At 40.8% G+C, this 18,482-nt stretch overlaps 1 protein-coding gene across 3 annotated transcripts in view; it reads right to left on the bottom strand.

Moving 5' to 3' along the window:
* The window catches only part of ELF2 (E74 like ETS transcription factor 2), a 39,404-nt gene extending 24,174 nt beyond the window's left edge, over positions 1-15,230 (bottom strand). The window contains exons 1-3 of one of the 3 annotated variants that reach the window (XM_040618070.1): positions 15,076-15,230; positions 7,125-7,320; positions 5,954-6,119 (exon numbers count right to left, since the gene is read on the bottom strand). In XM_040618070.1, coding sequence (XP_040474004.1) covers positions 5,954-6,119; positions 7,125-7,196 — 238 coding nt within the window. In that variant the 5' untranslated portion in view covers positions 7,197-7,320; positions 15,076-15,230. The remainder of the gene's footprint in view (positions 1-5,953; positions 6,120-7,124; positions 7,321-15,075) is intronic. The other 2 variants (XM_040617977.1, XM_040618597.1) reach the window with 2 other exon arrangements.
* Positions 15,231-18,482: the final 3,252 nt, after the last annotated feature.

Below are 18,482 nucleotides of genomic sequence, written 5' to 3' on the forward strand. Positions count from 1 at the left end.
TCAAGCTGTCAGTGTAAGGAAATTAAGTTCAACCAATAGGATATGTCAACACTATCTGAACATATACCAGATGTTAGCGTTAACTCTTTTTTTTTTAAGTCAGTTTAATCAAATGATGTCTGGACAAAATGGATGATCACAATGTTTTGTTGATCCCTTACACACACATGCCGTAATCAAAGGTAAGATGCTAACCAGACCTAATACTGAGCTCTTAGTATATGGTATTTAACAACTGATGAAAACTTAGCTGAGATAACCAAAGAGTTCACAGGCTCAACTCATACAAAAGAAGTCAAGGGAAGCAGTTTTAATTATAATGAGAGAATACATATAAAAGCAGAAGGAAGAACTAGTAACTAAAGACTTTATATAGAGATATAAAGCTGGTTTCAACGGTGACAACAGTCTAAGTAGCAATCTGAAATTTCCTCTGTAAAAGATTTGCCTTGAAGTATATATTTTATTTATGCATTTGTTTAAATTGGAGGAGGAGTTAAGCCTAAATCTCACTGTTTATTCAACCTCCTCCATCCTTAAGAATGGTTATCATTTACATGTTAGTTTTAACTGAACTTCCTGGTAAGGGGGAAAAAGTATTAAAAGATTGTAGACAAACATACCATCACTGTTGTCTTTGTAGGTCAGTATTTTTCCATCAGATTGTAATCCTGGAGGGGCTCATTTTCAGATCCCCATTTTTTCATGCAGATCTTCTACCCCCCTGTGGCAATAACATTTTCAGAATTAAAACAGACTTTCAACTTGCACCACAGGGAGGATTTCTGATGGAACATCAAATGAAAAAATGTGGTGACAGTTCACAGGTCAAACGGTATTCTCAACTTCTTGAATGCAGTGGTTTTGTTTCCTCTTTAATCTTACAAATTGTGAGGAAAAAAAACCCCAATACTGTACTTGTAACTTTGATGATTAATAAAAAAAATAAGGGGAAAAATACTATTGATACAAGAAGTTAGATTCACTGAATCAATTAAATCAGAGTGTATAGTAGCAATATGATTTTGGTATACCTCTCATAGTGATCAAGCTTTACTGTACCTACAGCAACATCTGCTTCATAGCTGCCTACTGTTCAACAAGATTTGTAAACAACAAATAATGCTAGTTTTGCAAATTCATCTTAAGTGGGGCAACAGAGAAGAAAAATAGGACCTGTGCAGACATCAGATCAGCACAAAGAGAGTTCAGAAAGTACTACCCAATTTTAATGACAATGTTCCCAATAACTTGGTGTTTTTAAAACGGCATTATCCTACTGAAATACTCATCTAATGCCTTACTCGAGTAGAAGGCTAGGCATCACCCGTGTACAAGATCTGCTTATCATGACTGTGGTACCTTCAACACTGCGCATATGGTAAATCCAAAGATTAGATTACCCCCATTAACACACCTACACATCCACCGTACAGGTTCTGTGTCACGACCAACAAACAGAACTATAGCAACTGTTGATTTCAGACTGACTGATTCTTTAAAGTCAGCAGCTTCTGCTGTTAGGTAAACTACAAAGATTTTGCTGAATAAATCCTAGAATTGAAGTGGTAATTAAGGACAAATAACTACTCAGGAAATGGAAGCCTACAAAATCTGGATATTATTGAAGAATTGTTAAGAAGGATGTATTGTTTATGATGCAAACACTTTCACTGTTGCAGGAAACAAACTTCTAAGACTGTAACACTCAGAACCAACAGTCCAAAGGTACCACTCCTAAGAATATCATACACACAGGAAAAGAAATTTAAACACTCTGTCAATCTAAAGCTTATACTTTTCCTTTCAAACATCATAAAAGGCACTCACTACTTCCACTCAGAATGTCATTCGGTCATCTGAGAAGATCAAAATTCCTACATTTTGTTTTCCCTAAAAAACTCCTTTGTCAAGATTTTTTTATATTCCAAGCAAACAGGCAGTTTTCTTCTGGAACAGGACAAAAAAAGAAAAAAAAAATCTAACTTGAACCATTAAGTCTTACTTGCTGGTTAAAAGACTCTTCGGTTTTACTTTTATAGTTAATGGATTAATTTTATAATTAAAGGATTAATGATCCCTGATTAATGAATCAAGATAGATTATTGGGAAACAGGCTGGAAAGAGTCTGACAGGCAAAACCCCCATACTCTGCTAGAATTAACTAAAAATTCATCAGTAATTACAGACACAGCTATTTGTAATTATTATATAGCCTGTATTATTTGAATTGTGGTTTCATAAGTGCAGGAAGTTTTTTAATACAAAACAACATTACAGGTCCTGATTCTACCTTTAGATCAGCACCGACAGTCCCTACAGTCCACAGTGTCTCAAATCCAACCACAGAACAGCAAACCACTAACAGAACCATTCACTGCACAGCACAAATCATCTCTTCAGTGTCCCAAGTAATTTTTACCACATCAGCTAGCCCATTACATTTATCACAAAGGGTACTGATCCCTACCTCTGAAGGCTAGGATAATACTGTGTTTTACTAAATTACGCAGCTTTTGATTAGCTGCAAAGTAGCTGGAGGCTCTTGGAATATGTATGCTGTAACACTGTAAAGCATGTAAACCAGTAGTCATTGGAATTGCCAATGGACTGTCACAGGAAGAAGAAAAAAAAAAAACACCAGGTCCATGGCCAACAGTAGAGATACTGACAGCTGGGTGTGTATGACGTTACGTGGATATGTATCATTTCAAATACTGCCAAGACTTCTTTAAGATGAGCTTTTAGTATTTACCATGCTGTCTGTAGAGTCTAGAACCACAAAAGATAAGTCTACTCATTCTTGGTGCAACAACTATACATTATCAAATAATGTGAATTTTTTTGTAGCAATTAATTCTGACATTTATGAAGTAGAATCAGTTGAGACTTATTTAGCAACAATTGATTTTTCTTCTAAGATGCACAGAAATCAAACTGTTGCACCTATCTAAATTAGGATCATTAGCATAATAAAGATATGCACTTCAGAAAATTAGCATCTTAAAACATCTTTCAATAAACATTATTATACCTTGTTTACTTGTTTCTGCCTTAGCCTGCTTTCTCATTAATATTTCCTATGGCACCCTTTACCACCTCTCCAATATCGAATTGCTTCCTACCTATAGCCCAGTACCTCTTCCCTTCCCCTACAAAAATTAAAAATTAAAAAACGCATCCAGATTCAGTCTCCTGCAACTCATTACTAAAGGCACACTAACAAAATGAATGTTTCTTGGGGCCTTTATACTTTCTCTCCACCCAATTTACCTCTCTGTATCTGTGATGAATTCAGAAAGACTCTTGGTACCAAAACACCTTGGTCAAAACACATGCCCCCCAATACTGCCTCCCCCAGAACACTCTAAATTAAGCACTTCTTTCATCAACACTAGATAAAAACTCTGTGCAAGAACCATTACTCACTGTCACGTATAATTACACCATGAAAACTGCACTGGACTAATGGTATATATACTATACAAATAATAACGAAAATAGCATCGGAATGGCTGTGCAAGAAGAGATTACCTCTCTCTCCAAAGACCTTTTAGAATCACAAATGGTAATAGTCACAAACAGCTTTTAGAATCTTCATTCATTTCTCCTCTACATTGCTGTAAGTTGGCTTTTTAGTGCACATTGTAATTTTTATATAAAAACTATTAAAACAAAGTTTTAAATATTTGAACTTATTTTAGTATTTTATAACTAAATTTTGAAAGACAAATTAACTTCAAAGTCATTGTGAAATTAAAAAAAAAAACACAAAAAATCCCAGCAAATAACACAACCAACTATCTGCAGTCAAGACATTCCTCAACATTTCCAGCCACAAACTCACCATAACATTGTATCAACTGCCCTATATATTTTAAGACCGTACTTTCAAACATCAAAACTTGGAAGCAGCCATATATTTGTTTCTTTGAACAGTAGCTTAATAATAATAATAATTTAAAAATTCATACAGAACATCTACCAGTTTTTAACTGTCATTTCCACCGATTTATTGTGGCCGGAAAATGATACTTAAGAACATTGAGTTCATTTGCGGTAGCTTTTTATTCTAAAATAATTGTTTGTTCTGTTAGTCATTAATCTACCAAAATCTTACAAGAAACAGCAGATTTAGTGTTTAAAAGCAACACTTCCGATGCACAAGCCTTCAAAGTATAAGCTCTTCAAGGTTTTCAAATACAAGTTTAATTTAGAAAACTCAGCTTCTTGAGAAGAACACCTGCACTTCTCACTTACCTTACTCTTAAAAAATGTATTACCACCGTCAAAAATAAATAAAAACTATGTATTTCATATCTTTTCTTTACCTGAATTTGTTGAACTTGTAATTACCATATTTAAATCAAAACACATTTGAAAAAACTGGAATTTTAAGTATTGTCCCAAAACCCAAACCATGCACTCGTTCATGCACATCCTATGAAGCTGATGCACGTGATTTTTGATGCAGTGCTAGAGGAGATTAATATCCAGCTTCAGAAAGATGTATGAGCAATAGCATCTACTGTACAGAGAAATTTGAACTGAAAGCCACCTAATCTGATGGGAATGCAGTGTGTTTACTGGGCTGCAAAGTTAAGCAGCTGCAAGAAAAGAAGAACCTTTCTGATTTTACTTCCTTGACATCGTGAATTCAAACAAACAACTCTAAATTACCCAGCCCAAGGATAGGAACGTATGCTATCCACGATCTAGTCCAGTGGTCTCACCAATTCAGTATGGAGTGCCCAAGACCTGTCCTCCCTTTGGTTACACATCTGTGTACTCCCTACTCCAGCACTCATCAGGCCCTTGGTTGAGCCATGTCACAGAATCGTTTAGGTTGGAAAACACCTTTAAGATCAAGTCCAGTCATTAACCTAGCACTGCCAAGTCCACCACTAAACCATGTCCCTAAGTGCTATGTCAACATGCTAATCCAGCAGAAAGTTAGCTAAACAAAAATACAGAAGAGTTGAGTGTTTCCTGGCTATTTTTTCTTGCAAAGTTGGCTTACTGAAATGGCTAAAAAAGGTTTAACGAGGACGAGAAGTAGCACAAATAAGCAAGCGGGAGGGACAACTGGAACTGCAGCCCTGCAGCAGCCTGGCAGTCAGATGTAATTAGGCTCCCATAGGAGCACAACTTTCATCTCTTCAGACAGCTTAAACTTTGGTCCCTCTCAGAAAGTTCAAAGCTCCTGATCACGTTCTTTGGAGAGAGGTGTATGGAAAGATACACGCTTGTCACTAAACAGGTCAGCTGCCTTAACACCAAAGTTCTAACTCCTTTCTTCATTTGTAACTTGTTATTTTACCATATAGAGTTAATTTCAATCTATTAGGCTTTTTGCCCATAAAAAAGACAGTCCAACTCCATCCCCCGCCCTGCCCCCCCCCCCCCCCCCCCCCCCCCAGCCACGCGCTCCTGCCACTAAGGCAGTAATAAAACTGCTTTTGGACCAAAAAGGCAGGATAGCAAGGGACAAAGGATAGAGCTTACGGGAAGGGGGAAGGTGTTGCAAGATGAGGTAAACAGAGCTGCACAGCACATATTGCCAGTTACTCTGCAGTTATATGGCTCAGACACATTGTAAATCTAAATTCTAACCAGCTTCGTGGCTCAGCTGATTTTTTAAAAAAAGTTTAGTTATCCAGTTAACTCCCTGCATAAATAGGTAACAAATATATAAACGAAGATCCACCCGCTCACGAGGGTACATAGTGTTACAATGCAGAGTCCTGAACCTAAGGTGACATTTTTACCTGTCAAGCCCCAATCCCGTCACCACTGAAGCCAAGTAAAACTAAGTTTAGAGGGAAGAGATACGAACCCAAGTCAGGATCTCCACCCTGTGGGTAAACACAGAGTCACATTCCTCAGAGACTTCTAAAAGTACAAAAATCTCATGGAAAAAAAACCCAACACAACAACATTAAAGTCAGTCTACCTGTTTCCACAGTTTCAGTCTCAATTTCTTGTTCCTCTGCTACATCTTGCATCAGGTAAGTCTCGTCATCGTAAACCAGGACCTGAGCAGCGTAACCCTGTTCTAGTCTGGCACTAGGAACTGGCTCCACAATCACTGCTGGGAATTCAGAGACTGGCTCATTTTCCTACAGAAAAGAAAAAAAAATAAACAAAACCAAAAAAAACCAAAAAAACACGCTCTAAATACTGCACTGTTGAACTCTACATCAATATTTTCCTCTTATGTTCTTAAATATTTCAAGAAATAATGATAACAATTTTGAAGATTATTAAAGGAAATTTTCCTCTAAAGCAAAAGAGATTTTAAAAAAATTAAAAATAGCTTATCATCCACCAAAGGGACCTTCCTGAATCTCAAAGATATCTTCCTGGCTTTAAGCGCTGAAAATTTAAAGCATCAGTCAGCTTTAACATAATGGAAAAGAGAAAGCTTTCTAATTAAGACATTCAGCTGTGGGAAGTGTTTCTTCTCCCTCTGCTCTCAAAAATGTAATCAAGGCTTTGCATGTGTACTGCAACATACCTACATCTGACCTGTATCTTATGAACACTCATGTTTTGGATTAAGTACATAAGCTATCACAAAAGAAGTGGCTACTTCAAAGCCCATATGCCTATCCCAACTTATTTAAGGATCAAAATGTCTGTAACAGCATATTTAATCTGTTAAAGTGTTGCAGAAGTGGAAGTCTGCCAGATTCAATTTACTACAAGCTACAGGATAGTAGAGTATACCTATTATTTGTTGAGAAGAATGCAAAATACCAGCAAATACATCACATGGGCTAATTCTGAAAAAGGTCCTTGTACTGTTCTTCTCGTCTTGTTCTACACCTCAAGACACATCTGAGATCTTTACTTGAAAGAGATGCTTAGTATAAAATATAATTTTGTAAACCCAGTCTACAGTTGTACTGCAGACTTTAAAACTTACTGCTTCCATTTCTCTGTGATAAAAAAATCTTCTAATAAAAAAACATTTGAAAAACAGGCTGACTCCCTCCTCCCCACACAACAGTCTCCAATCCATTCCACTTGCTTTCACAGCAGGTTTACAGTGAATTCTTCTTTCAAATTAAGATAAAAGATGTCAGGTTTGTTAGTAAATAAATGCTATTTATTTTTCTAACCTCTTGATTTTTTATTCCACTGCTGTCAAACTCCAGGCCAGGGCCTCCAGTGTCAATCACTGCTGATGTCATGGTGCATCCCCAGAAGATGCTTTGAGAGTTGTTGTCTATCTCGAAGACAGTAATGCTGACAGCCTGAGGTTATCAAAGGCTTAAATTCACAATCCACTTCTGTTAAACAGCTAGGCAGAGGTGGCTGAAACACAAAATAATTTTAAGTTATTTGCATAGTTTATATTCAAAAGTCTTCCAACATTTATGAAAGCTATTGCATGCTACATCTCTGCATTAAAAGAGGGCATCGGTGAACACAACAGATGCGACAGAATGTACTGATCTTGGTAAAATTGACACCGAAAACTGCCATACAACACGGGTTTTACACTAACTTTTAATACTAAGATAAAACAATTTCAGTTTGGTTCTTTGCAATTTGTTCAATTTCATACAACTTTACAAATAAATAATATCCTTACATGTTTTCCATCGGCCCAAACCATTACTTTCTCACTGAGGTCAAATACCAACTAAGTTTTTGAGACATACATACATTTGAGTTACTGCGGCTTCACTAAAGTTACTGTTTTCCTATTAAAATTACATTTTCTTCTTTGTCCTACCAGTTTCAGTCATTTCATAAAGCTGTATTTTCATAAAACTTTCAAACATACTGCTTTTCTAAAGCAATGCATATGTAATACAGATCTCACAAATACATACCTCCTTTCTAATGTACAGTTTTATTTGAAATAAAAAGGATTGTAGCAGTTTCCTATAGAAGAAATGCTTAGGAGTCCAAAAAAAGTAATTCCACATCATAATGCTTCAATTTGGGTATACGATGGACTCCTTGAACTTACAAAGATATATAACCTCCATCTTTCTGAATTTCTTTAAAACTAGATTAACAGCAGTGCTTCATTTCTAAACAACTGCTATTTATTTATTCTGAATAAATATTATTACTCATATCCTGTCTTTGGAAGAGACAAATGATCTGTCTTCATAAACCTTTGGCCGTGAGGAGCAGTTTACTACTTCAAGATGCAAACTAAGAAGTTTGGCTTCTCGTACAACAGAAAGCACATATTCCACGTGAGACGTAAGAACCAAATCTGTTATCAATTACCCTTGCGAGTTACTCCACTGAGATCAATGCTTTATAACAGAAGCCAGAATTTAGCCCAACATTTTTAATAAACTCCATCCATTTAGAAAGCTAGCACAATCACCAAGGTCTGCAAGAAAACAGGATCTCCCAACATATACTGAAGAAAATTATAATTAATGCTCCAATGGATAAACTCAATAAGGTTGCTTTTCAATAGCAGGCCACCAATTTAAATTAAATTAATTTTGCACAGGTATCGGGAAAAGCTCTCTAAGAATCATGCCGAGTAACCGGGCTTCCTATGGGCGTGGAAACTTTTACAGGTACAGTATCTCAGATATACTATTAAAAACTACAATTACTGATCTCCCCAACTGTATGTTAACCAACTAAGAAAGTCAACAAAAAAAATCTTATGCAAAAGCTGTTTAAAAACTTCCATTTATCAAGGTATTAAGGATCCTCCAGCATGCCAGAAAAATGTGCTCAGAAAGACATCCTTTACATTGCCATACTAACCTATCACAAAAAAAACAAAACAGTAGCCACACCAATCGAACAAAGAAAACCTCAAGAAAGACATCACACCAAACAAAAAAATGCAGACACAACAGAATAACATATTCAGAGTTTTCACCCTTACATACAAAAAGGAGAACAAGCTCTGATCACAGCTTTCTCGGCAATTAAGCCTCATGAAATAAAACTGAAGAACAGGAGATCATCTTAAATCACTGTCACAGCAGCAGCAGAACAGGCACAAGATATATTCCAAAAGAAAGGGAAAAATATATGTAATTTAGAAGAAAAACTAAGGCATTTTTTGCTTACATAGGCAGTCAACTTGACATGAGAAAGCATGATTCATAACTAAAAATATTTTGTTTGTAATAGCACAAAAAAAAACCCAACAGAGTAATACTTTATTTTCCATTGCTTCATTTATAAACCTAGCGTCACCTTTTGATTATCAATATTTTCCTTGATGAAAAAGAAAGCAAAACCTCCTCTGCTCCTCAGACAAGATTCAAGCTGGAAAGTCTTGGCCAAGCACCCTTGCAGCCATATACACCGGTCACCTTCCAGGTTTTTAGCACAAAAAGCCCACTCCCTACCTGCCTATTAATTACCACATTACTTCAAAAGTCTTCAAATACAGAAATTTGTGAAGTAGAAAAACAGCTGTTTATGAATACACTAAAATAGCATTCCTCCTCAATCAGGAGGAAAAATAAAAAATATAAATCATTTTTACTCCAAAAAGACTTTTTCCTCCTCTACCATTTTCCATCTACATCCACACTAGAAATACTGCCAAGCAAGCATAACCCAAAAGAGAAGTCCAAAGAATGGAAATTATATTTTAATTTGGAAGTGCAGCCTCCAACCAGTTTCAAACATCAGCATTATTCCTGCAACTCAGACTTGTATTTATGTAAGAACATACAGCACTTCATGTAGTACCTCTGCATAGCTTAAGCATGTCACAAAGCTAGTTTGGTTCTCATGCAGTATATAATGCAAATAAGCAATCATATACTGGACGTGTAGTGTATATTCATATTTTATGTACTATAATCCCACACAGGTGGCCAAACAGCTGCCAAACTGCAGCAACTGAAAACACTTAATACTGTGTGCTAGATCAGGTTATGTCAAAACCCTGCTATTTCTGTCTTTTAGGTTACAAGAAGTTTAGATTACTTTTGCGCTGATTTCTCTCTACATGAATTACCTATAGAAGTGACGATAGGGCAATGCAGGAACATAAATTATAATCCTCATTTTCCAGTTCCAGCAGAAATTCATAGCGAGTAAGAACCTTGCAGGGGAAAATATACAGAAAAATAAGCGAGATGCTAAATTTTAGCATTCACTAAAAAGATGCTGTCTAGACTGAATGCACAGCACAGTTCAGACAAGGAATAACTGAAAGACCCACGGAGTCTTTCTATTACAGAATTTGAACTTCATACTATGAGACTTGCTATCCAACAACCTTTTGCAAAACCTGACAGGGTAGGGGAAATAGCAAGCCCACCGGCCAGCAAGTGGGAGGTTAAAGAGTTTCAGTTCAGTCTGCTTTAGATGTTCAAAGTTAAACGCACAAACACCCCCCACACATCTAAGTGTATGTTAGAAGCCTGCAGACGCACCCCTTTTTGAGTGAACCAGCTAAGCATCTGCCCTCTTCCCTCTCCCTACGTAGTATGCCCTTGTGGAAGCCTTTTCGTATCTCCCTTGAACTTCGGCAGAATATTGAATCTATTCCACATCCTCTCCCTAGCAAGTCACAACTAATCTGACTTCTGTAAAAGATTGCCTAGCCACTTTCAGAAATTAGTTCCAAAACTCACATTTCCCAAGTCTGAGAGAAAAAGGCCAAAAGACAATTAGCCTCACATTCTTAAGAAGGATATGACTCAAGATTTGTAAAAGACCAGGTTACTGCCAGTGATACAATTAACCAGCATAACAGCTGGTTCAAAGTATGACTATTTTCGAATTACAGAAAGATTATTATTTTTTTTTAAAAAAAGTGAATTTTAAAAAACCCACACACACACTCTACAAATTTAATTCCTCTCTGGACAAGTGCTTACAACAAAGAAAAATATGGAATGACATCAGGGGAGGGGAGGCAAATAATGTAACAAACATTTCCAAAAGAGATGATCAAATAATTTTGTTACAGATCTGACATCCACTCCTGTTCTTCCTGGTTGTGGAAAATGCAGGAGAAACTAGTTCTGAAACATTTGGAATATCCCTTATGACAAGGAAAACAACTTTGCTGCATCACCTGTTATTTTTATACAAATCTCATGGGAAAACAAAAATAAGTTTAAGTGCTCTCAAACTACAAAAAAAAAAAAAAAATCCGAATCTTGAAGCCATATTCTTTTCCTCAACAGCAAGAAGTTCCTAACCGTTTACCCCTAAAAAAAAATCAAAAAACAAAAACTGAAAAAAAAACCCCACCACACACACAACAAAGACTCAAGTTTTTGGTAGTTTTCACTGGTCAGGAAGACCAGTTACAGCACGTGCGTCTGCAGAGGCTACAGGGCACTTGTCACAAAGGCTGCAAAATTTATTCACATATTTAACAGTACATTTATACAGCCTACACTATGTATCCAAGTGCCTGCCTACATGAAATCCAAACAGTCCTCTTGTGTTTTCAGCAGCTACCAGAGAAGCTTAAAAACACTGCAAATCACAACTGTGATGAACATGCAGTCATCCCACAAAAAACAAATCTTAAATCAATCCCCCTGTGCATAATCACCTATCAAGTTAATAGAGAAGCAAACATGCAGCTCAACAGAATTAAAAACAATGGAAAAAACAGCATGGAAAGGATGGCACTGTCACCTCTACTAGGCCAGACCCAAAGTGAATTTATTTAGGACTGGCTTCAAACCAAAACTCTAAATATAAATCTGCAAATAGTTTTAGTACCCTTTTATTTAAATTATAAAACAAATAAATGAAAAAATCAATGCTTGGGGAAAAAAAAAAAAAAAAAAAAAAAAGATGCACACACTGGTACCCACACATGAAAACAAGACAAACATGCAGGAGACTGGGCAGCAGCAACCAGAGGCAGCTGCTCCGGCAGCATTCAGAAGAAACGTAAGAGTACTTGGAATAATGTCCCCCTTTTATTCAGCTGGCATCCCAAATCCTGAGGAGAGATTTATGCAGATACCTACACAGATGCAACCACAAGAGCAGGACTTGCAGCCAGCAGTAGCATCACACACAACTTTTTTTTTCAAAAAGGCCCTCCTTTGGTTTAATCAAAAAAAAAAAAAAGTTAAGGAAGTCTGCTTGAAAATGAAATTAGTTGTACGTGCAGAATTACACCAGCCAAGATCACTGCAGGATCCCATTAACTGTAACAAGGCTCCCTAAGGGTACAAAGGTGGTCTTTCATAGGCAGCACCTCAAACATACCAGTAAATGTCACCATCATTCTGATACATACAAACCATAGCACACTCCGGACACCAATTTTATGTCAACTGAAAGGCCTTTTTAAAGATATTTTCCCAGATAATTTTAACAGCTCTGCCTAACTGATTCACACTGGCATGTGCAGAAGAAACTGCAAACTCTGGTCGTGGTTTTGGTTTCTTCAAAAAGACCTCAGAACAAATCTAAAAACTGAAAAATTAAGTTACTGAAAAAGCTGACTGAATGAAAAAAGTAAACTTGTGAACAGCTGAAGAGGGTGGGGTATACTCAAAAAGATGGTAAAAGTAAATCTTTACATCCACAAGGTTGAGGGAACAAAACACACAGTCCCTGCAATTTACAATACCTTATATATTATAGCTATCACTAAAAGTTATAGGAAAGGAAATCAAAATGAAGAATCCTCAAAGCAAGTAGTCCAGGCCATCATCATATTTCAGAAGGTTCCATACAACAAGGTAATAATTTTATTGTTGAACACACAGAAATTATTACCTTGGATCAAATTAATGATGCGCCAAATTCTGAAAGAATCTAGAGGAATTCCTTCCATACGTGTTTAATTTGATAATCTGACCATCTAAAGTTTGCTCTGAAACCTCAATATCTAAAGCTGATGAGCCCCAAAACATATAAGCTTATAATAACTTAAAGACTATTAACGTTCTGCAAAAAGCTGTGTGGCTTCAGCAGGCTTCTTCTGGACCTTCCCGTATTTCATCCTATTAGCAGGCTCTCTTCCCACTGCTCTCTATTTAAAGATCTCCTGAAACCTTCTCTTCCCTCTGACCGAATCCTCATACACATACCCTGACTTTGTACCAGTACTTCTCTTTCCAGTGTGTCAATTGTTTGTCCTTAACATCCATTTCCACACCCCCACAAGCCAGAGTAGGAAGCAATTATTCATCATTTTACATAATAAAAGAGCAGACACATGAAATTAAATGGTGAGGATGCGGATTTAAAAAAAAAAACAACAAAACAAAACAAAAACAAAACAACACAACACACAAAAGGAAGTAGTGCAACACAAAATATGCAATTCATTTTCATAGGATATTCTAAAGGTCAAAAGATTAAGTTATACAATTTAAGACAGCTTATACAATTTATAGAGGTAAAGTCCCTGAATGGCTTATACAACTATTAAACACAAGGATGCACAGAGAGCCTGAAGCTCAGGGACCTTCCGAACCAGGTATTACTGAAACCTGAGAGATGGAAAGAGTAATGTCACTGAAGGGACCACACAGCATAACCATCCAGTTCCCAGAACTTTTCCTAAAGCAACTGATCCTTTCCCACTGTCAGAGATGGAGTGAAGGGAAAGGAAAGGGGATCTCGGGTCAGACCCATTACACACAGTTTTGTACACTTAAATTTAATTTCTTTCAGATCCTTGAAATAAAGTTTTGTGCTAACAGGCACTGACTCAGATCTCCCCTGCAGTACTCAATATCATAGCTGGCTCCACGACACCCCTTCTCATTCAACAATACGGGGTTTTCAACATACCCGGATAACAGACATTTCTGTAAAGCGAACCAAAACTCTGATATTCTCCGAGCTTTCCCCAAATCAGTGGTGCCCACACTTCTCCCTCACTTCACAGTTACAGCACAAAACATGCCAACGTGCTATTTCTACATTTTTGAGGCCACAGAAATACCTGAACTGCTCTGAAATTTTACTGTTAGAGCACTGGTCTTACGAATCTCAAGAATTCTCCAACATTCGTATCCCCATCCCTGGCTCAGCTTCGTTTCACCCTATTTGTCTTGACTAACTAGGAAGCCCTCGAAGCCTGATGCATATATATACACTAATGAGCGCTGAAAAGCTTTATGATTAAACTGTAGCACAGGTGAATAATTATCAGCGCTCAGCAGACGGACAACTTCAAAGCACAACAGGAGATGAGCTCAGCGGACGGAGAACCTGCCTCACAAACCGATTGCTTTTATGCTGACAGTCAGTAAGGTTTGGCCACCTTTGCTGAAGAAGTTAAATGGTTAATAATTAAAAAAAAGTCACTAGGAGCACGACAGAGACTAGCCATCAGGGAAGGGGCAAGCAGAATGAGAAATTGAATTGGGGGGGGGGGGGGGGGGGGGGGAACCCATCCAAAAAGCTGACAGATGCGCAGCACACCGAGCTGGCCCAGTACGGTATTTTACGGGCAGGGTAAGGGGCAATTAAAAATACGCCCGAGCGCAGCGCAGGGGGCTGGGCAGGCCCGGCGGGGCGATCCCCCCGCCCGCACGGGGGGGCGAGCACGCATGACAGCGAGTGGCCAGCGCGCCGGGCTGCCATGTTCTCCCGCCGCCCTGTGTAAACAAGGCGCTGCCCCCGCGGCGCTGCCCCAGCCGCCTCCCCGCTCCCGCCGCCGCCCGGGAGGGGCTGCGGGGCCCGGCCCGCCAGGCCGCGGCCGCCTCGGGGCTGTGTTTACACTGACAGCCGCCGGGAGCCGCCCAGCGCCCCCCGACGCCCCCTCCGCCGGCGGGGCGGCAGCCCGGGCGGGGAGCACGGCGGGGGGGTGGGGGGGGTGCAGCGGGGCGGCCCCGGCCCCACGGCCGCTCCGCCGCACCCGGCCCCGCGCGAAACCGAAAGTGCGGCCGGGGGTGGGGTGGGAGGGGGGCGGCGGAGCAGCCCCCGGCCCCGCCACCCCCGGGCCGCCCGGTGCACCCCGGCGGCCGCCCCCGGGACGGGCCGGCCCCGTGCCCCGCCGCCCCCTCGCGGGCCCGCCGCCCCCTCGCGGGCCGGCCGCCCGCTCGCCCCCCTCCCCGGGCCGCCTGTCAGCGCCCGTCCCGCCCGCCGCGGCGGCAGGAGCCGGAGCCGGCGCCGCGCCCTTACCGTGCCCGCACGCCCGGAGGCCGCGTAGCGTCGCCCGCCCGGACCGGCAGCAGGAGCGGGAGGCGGTGGGCGCCGCCCGGGCAGCGTCAGCGCCGGAGCCAGGGCCAGGGCCAGGGCCGCCCCGCGGCGGGAGGGGCGGGCGCAACCTGCCCGGCCCCGGCCCCCCCCCCGCCGCGCCGCCGCCTCTGCACATGCTCGCGCCGCCCGGCGCGCGGGGGCGCTGCGGGCATGCGCGCCCGCCTCGCGCCTGCGCAGGGACGCGCCGCGGCCGCTGCTCCGCCTGGGGCGCGAGGCTCCCCTCAGGGAGCGGCCGGCAGCGCCGTGGCGGCAGGCAGCCCGCCCTCCTGCCCTGCCTCTCCTGCCTCCTGCCCGCCCTGCCCGCCCTGCCCATCTGCCCTCCCGCCTTCTGGTGGAAAGTGGTTCGCGTCGTCGTGCGCAGAGCTGAAGGGAGCCAGCCTGCGGGAGGCAGGGAGTGAGGCTGAGGGGAGAGCTCGTGGCAGACGGGGTGTCGGTGGCCCTCAGCCGCAGCCCTGTGTCAGGCAGGGGTGAACAGCTGTCTCCTTTCTCTCGGAAAGCCCTTCCAGCGTTTGCGTACAGCCCCAAGAGGCGTCATTTTTTTCCTGTAGTTGATTTTGGTACGTAAGAAAATGAGCTGTCCGTCTGCCTGAGCAGCTGTGGAGCCTCGGGCGTACAGAACTGATTTCAGCCAGTGACTTGCAGGGGCAATGCTGAAATGTCAGTTTCAAGTTTTCTTCAATCACAGCTATCTCTTTTACAGCGCATAGCTTTTGGAAATAGCCAAATTCATCATACAGCATCTGTTATTCCCTTGTCTGCGTGAGATACATCGTCACCAGAGTCGACTTGCAAGCTAAATACCTGTCAAGACTGTCTTGGTCTGGCCTGGTCTGAGAGGTTGAGGACAGAATTGGTCTTCTCCTTTACAAATACTGGCCTTTAACCATTATACCCTTCTCTGCTTTTCACAGAAATAAACAGAAGAGCTTTAGCTGAATAGGAGGCATTCCATTTTCTTTACAGACTAAAAAACCCACATTGCCAAGGAGACTTTCAATATTGCAAAGCCATTTGCTCAAAATGAACTCTAGACTGAAGGTTTTCTGTTCAAACCCATTTGGGCCCCCTTGTGCCTGTACGCTCTAGAAGTCTGACATACTCCTTTATCACAGCAGCCCTCCTAGCACTGAGCAGCGGTGTGCAGGTGGTTCACAGACAGCGCGCAATTGCACACACATGCTCCTCACCTTCACCAGTGTGAAAGCGTTTCTGTGCTACATCTCAATTACTATCTGACCGTCTACATCGACTGTTCCATTGGCATGCCATCTCCTCTACAGAGTCCGATTTCTAACGCTCAGTTTCTGCTTCAGGCTTATCACCATCCATGCTCTACAGGTTTGGTTCTTGTTCCTTAAGCATTTGAACTGGATATTTATTTTCCCTACATCTTCAGGGCATCACCTTCCTCTCTTAAGGAAATAAGATCTTCCAAGGGTCTTTAGGCCTTAGAATCTGAGTGGCTTTTACAGGTTATGTACAAATTGCATGTAACGCAGGCAGTTATTTTCCCCAGGGATGGCACAAACATCTCCCTGACAATAAAGGTAGCCCTAAAAATATCAAGCCTGTGCCCTGAAGCATGCAAACACTGGAGATTCTTTCCTTTTCAAAAACGTGTCAGGCAAGATTAGTAATAGATGGCACTACCAGCAGCCTCTTATGTAAGTGGCCACTACTGAGGTGTTAAGTTAAACTTAGCTGTCACTTTGTAATGAAGCACACATCATAGCAAAATTGAGGCCTATGCACTAAGCCTGCCAGACATTTAATAGGGCATACACTTGGATGTTGTTAATGACAGAATTTGCTACTAGTTTACATTAAGCAACATAAAATTTCAGTTGTCTGTCTGCTCTTTAAAAGATGAGCGATACCACTTTTAGATCTTTTGTTTGTCTTTAAAAGGAAGTATCAAACTACATGGGGGATAAAATATAACTTATTAATAATATAGCTAACATTCATGTTGCTGCTAGGAACTATAGTGCTCAGTGTTTGCAGGGTAGAAAATGTAATTATTTTAATGTTCTAGCATGAAAATTGTATCAACAAAGGTGTAAAGTTAAAATCTCATGGGCAGTGCATGATGGAAGTTCATATTTTATAGGCCTTGAGCTTAGATTGGCAATAGCAGCTGACAATATAAAATAAATGAAAAAAAAAAGAGTAAGCCAAGAACAGCGTGAGATACTGGGAGGAAAAGATTACAGGGTTCCTGGCAAAAATTACCTTGTTATAAACTGGAAATAAGTCTAGCTAGGTGGGAGTTTTAGCCCCCAATACCAGCTATTTTGCAGCCCCACAGACCTAGGTGCTGTCAGTTTGATCTTTAGTGCTTCACTAGTCCTCACTTGGCTTTTAGTTTTGTTTATTTTCTTCTTCTTTCCATGGGTCCAAGTGAAAATTCAGAAAAAGAAAACTTCTTGCCAAAATCTTTTTTACAGAGAAGAGCAGACAGCTTCTTTCAAAACATAGGCCCACTGTCAGCTGAACAAAGGCCATATAAGCCACAGCCAGTCTATACACCTCAGTAACTCCTTCATGGAATCACTGGGCATGAGGTGACATGGCCACCACTTAGGGGTGTTCTGAAGATAGATTTTAAGTAGCCCCTTCTATAATGCATATGTTTGTTTTCCTGCCACCAGGCCTATGCAGTCCTCAGTTTATTCAGTTTTTCTCCACTGTCTGTTTGGATGCCACAGGACAAGAGTTTCTGCCTCCCTTAACCTAGTTTATTTACACGGCTCCCAGTTCTCACTTCTTCTTCTTCTGTGCCGACATTTTCTGTGGAAGCTCAGCAGCATCTCTCTGCAAGGGAGTCATGGCAAGTGCTCTCTGAGTGTGCTCTGAGAAACCTGTGTTGCTCTGCAGAGAAAAACAGCACCGGTTTGAGAGCATCACAATGGCATCCTCATTTCTTTCTCTGCTGCTTCTTATTTTTGTTTGGTTTGGGGTCTTTTTAATGAAACTAGATTAACTCTTCATGTGGAAAATTGTTATTTCTCTTAGGAACAGCTCTTTTTGGTTTACCTTAAGCTAGCTGGAAAGCTATGCTGAAAAATATTAGTTCAATATCAAAAAAGCAGAGCCACTTCAGGATTTGGATCAGTCCAGCTGGATGGTTTTTGAAGTTATGTGATGCAGCTATATATATGAAAAAAAGTAGCAAACGGAAAAGGTGGCCCTTTTCACCCACTCATGAGGTAGACCTGCAGTCAATTCAAAACTGCTATTGCTGGGATACTGCTGTGTGGTAACGTGGGGTCAGCAGTTCAACAGATGCTTCTATGTCCCTTTTGCATATAGAAAGCTGCAGTCCACAT

This window comes from Falco naumanni, chromosome 1 (genome assembly GCF_017639655.2).
Source record: "Falco naumanni isolate bFalNau1 chromosome 1, bFalNau1.pat, whole genome shotgun sequence".
In the NCBI taxonomy this organism is placed as follows: domain Eukaryota; kingdom Metazoa; phylum Chordata; class Aves; order Falconiformes; family Falconidae; genus Falco; species Falco naumanni.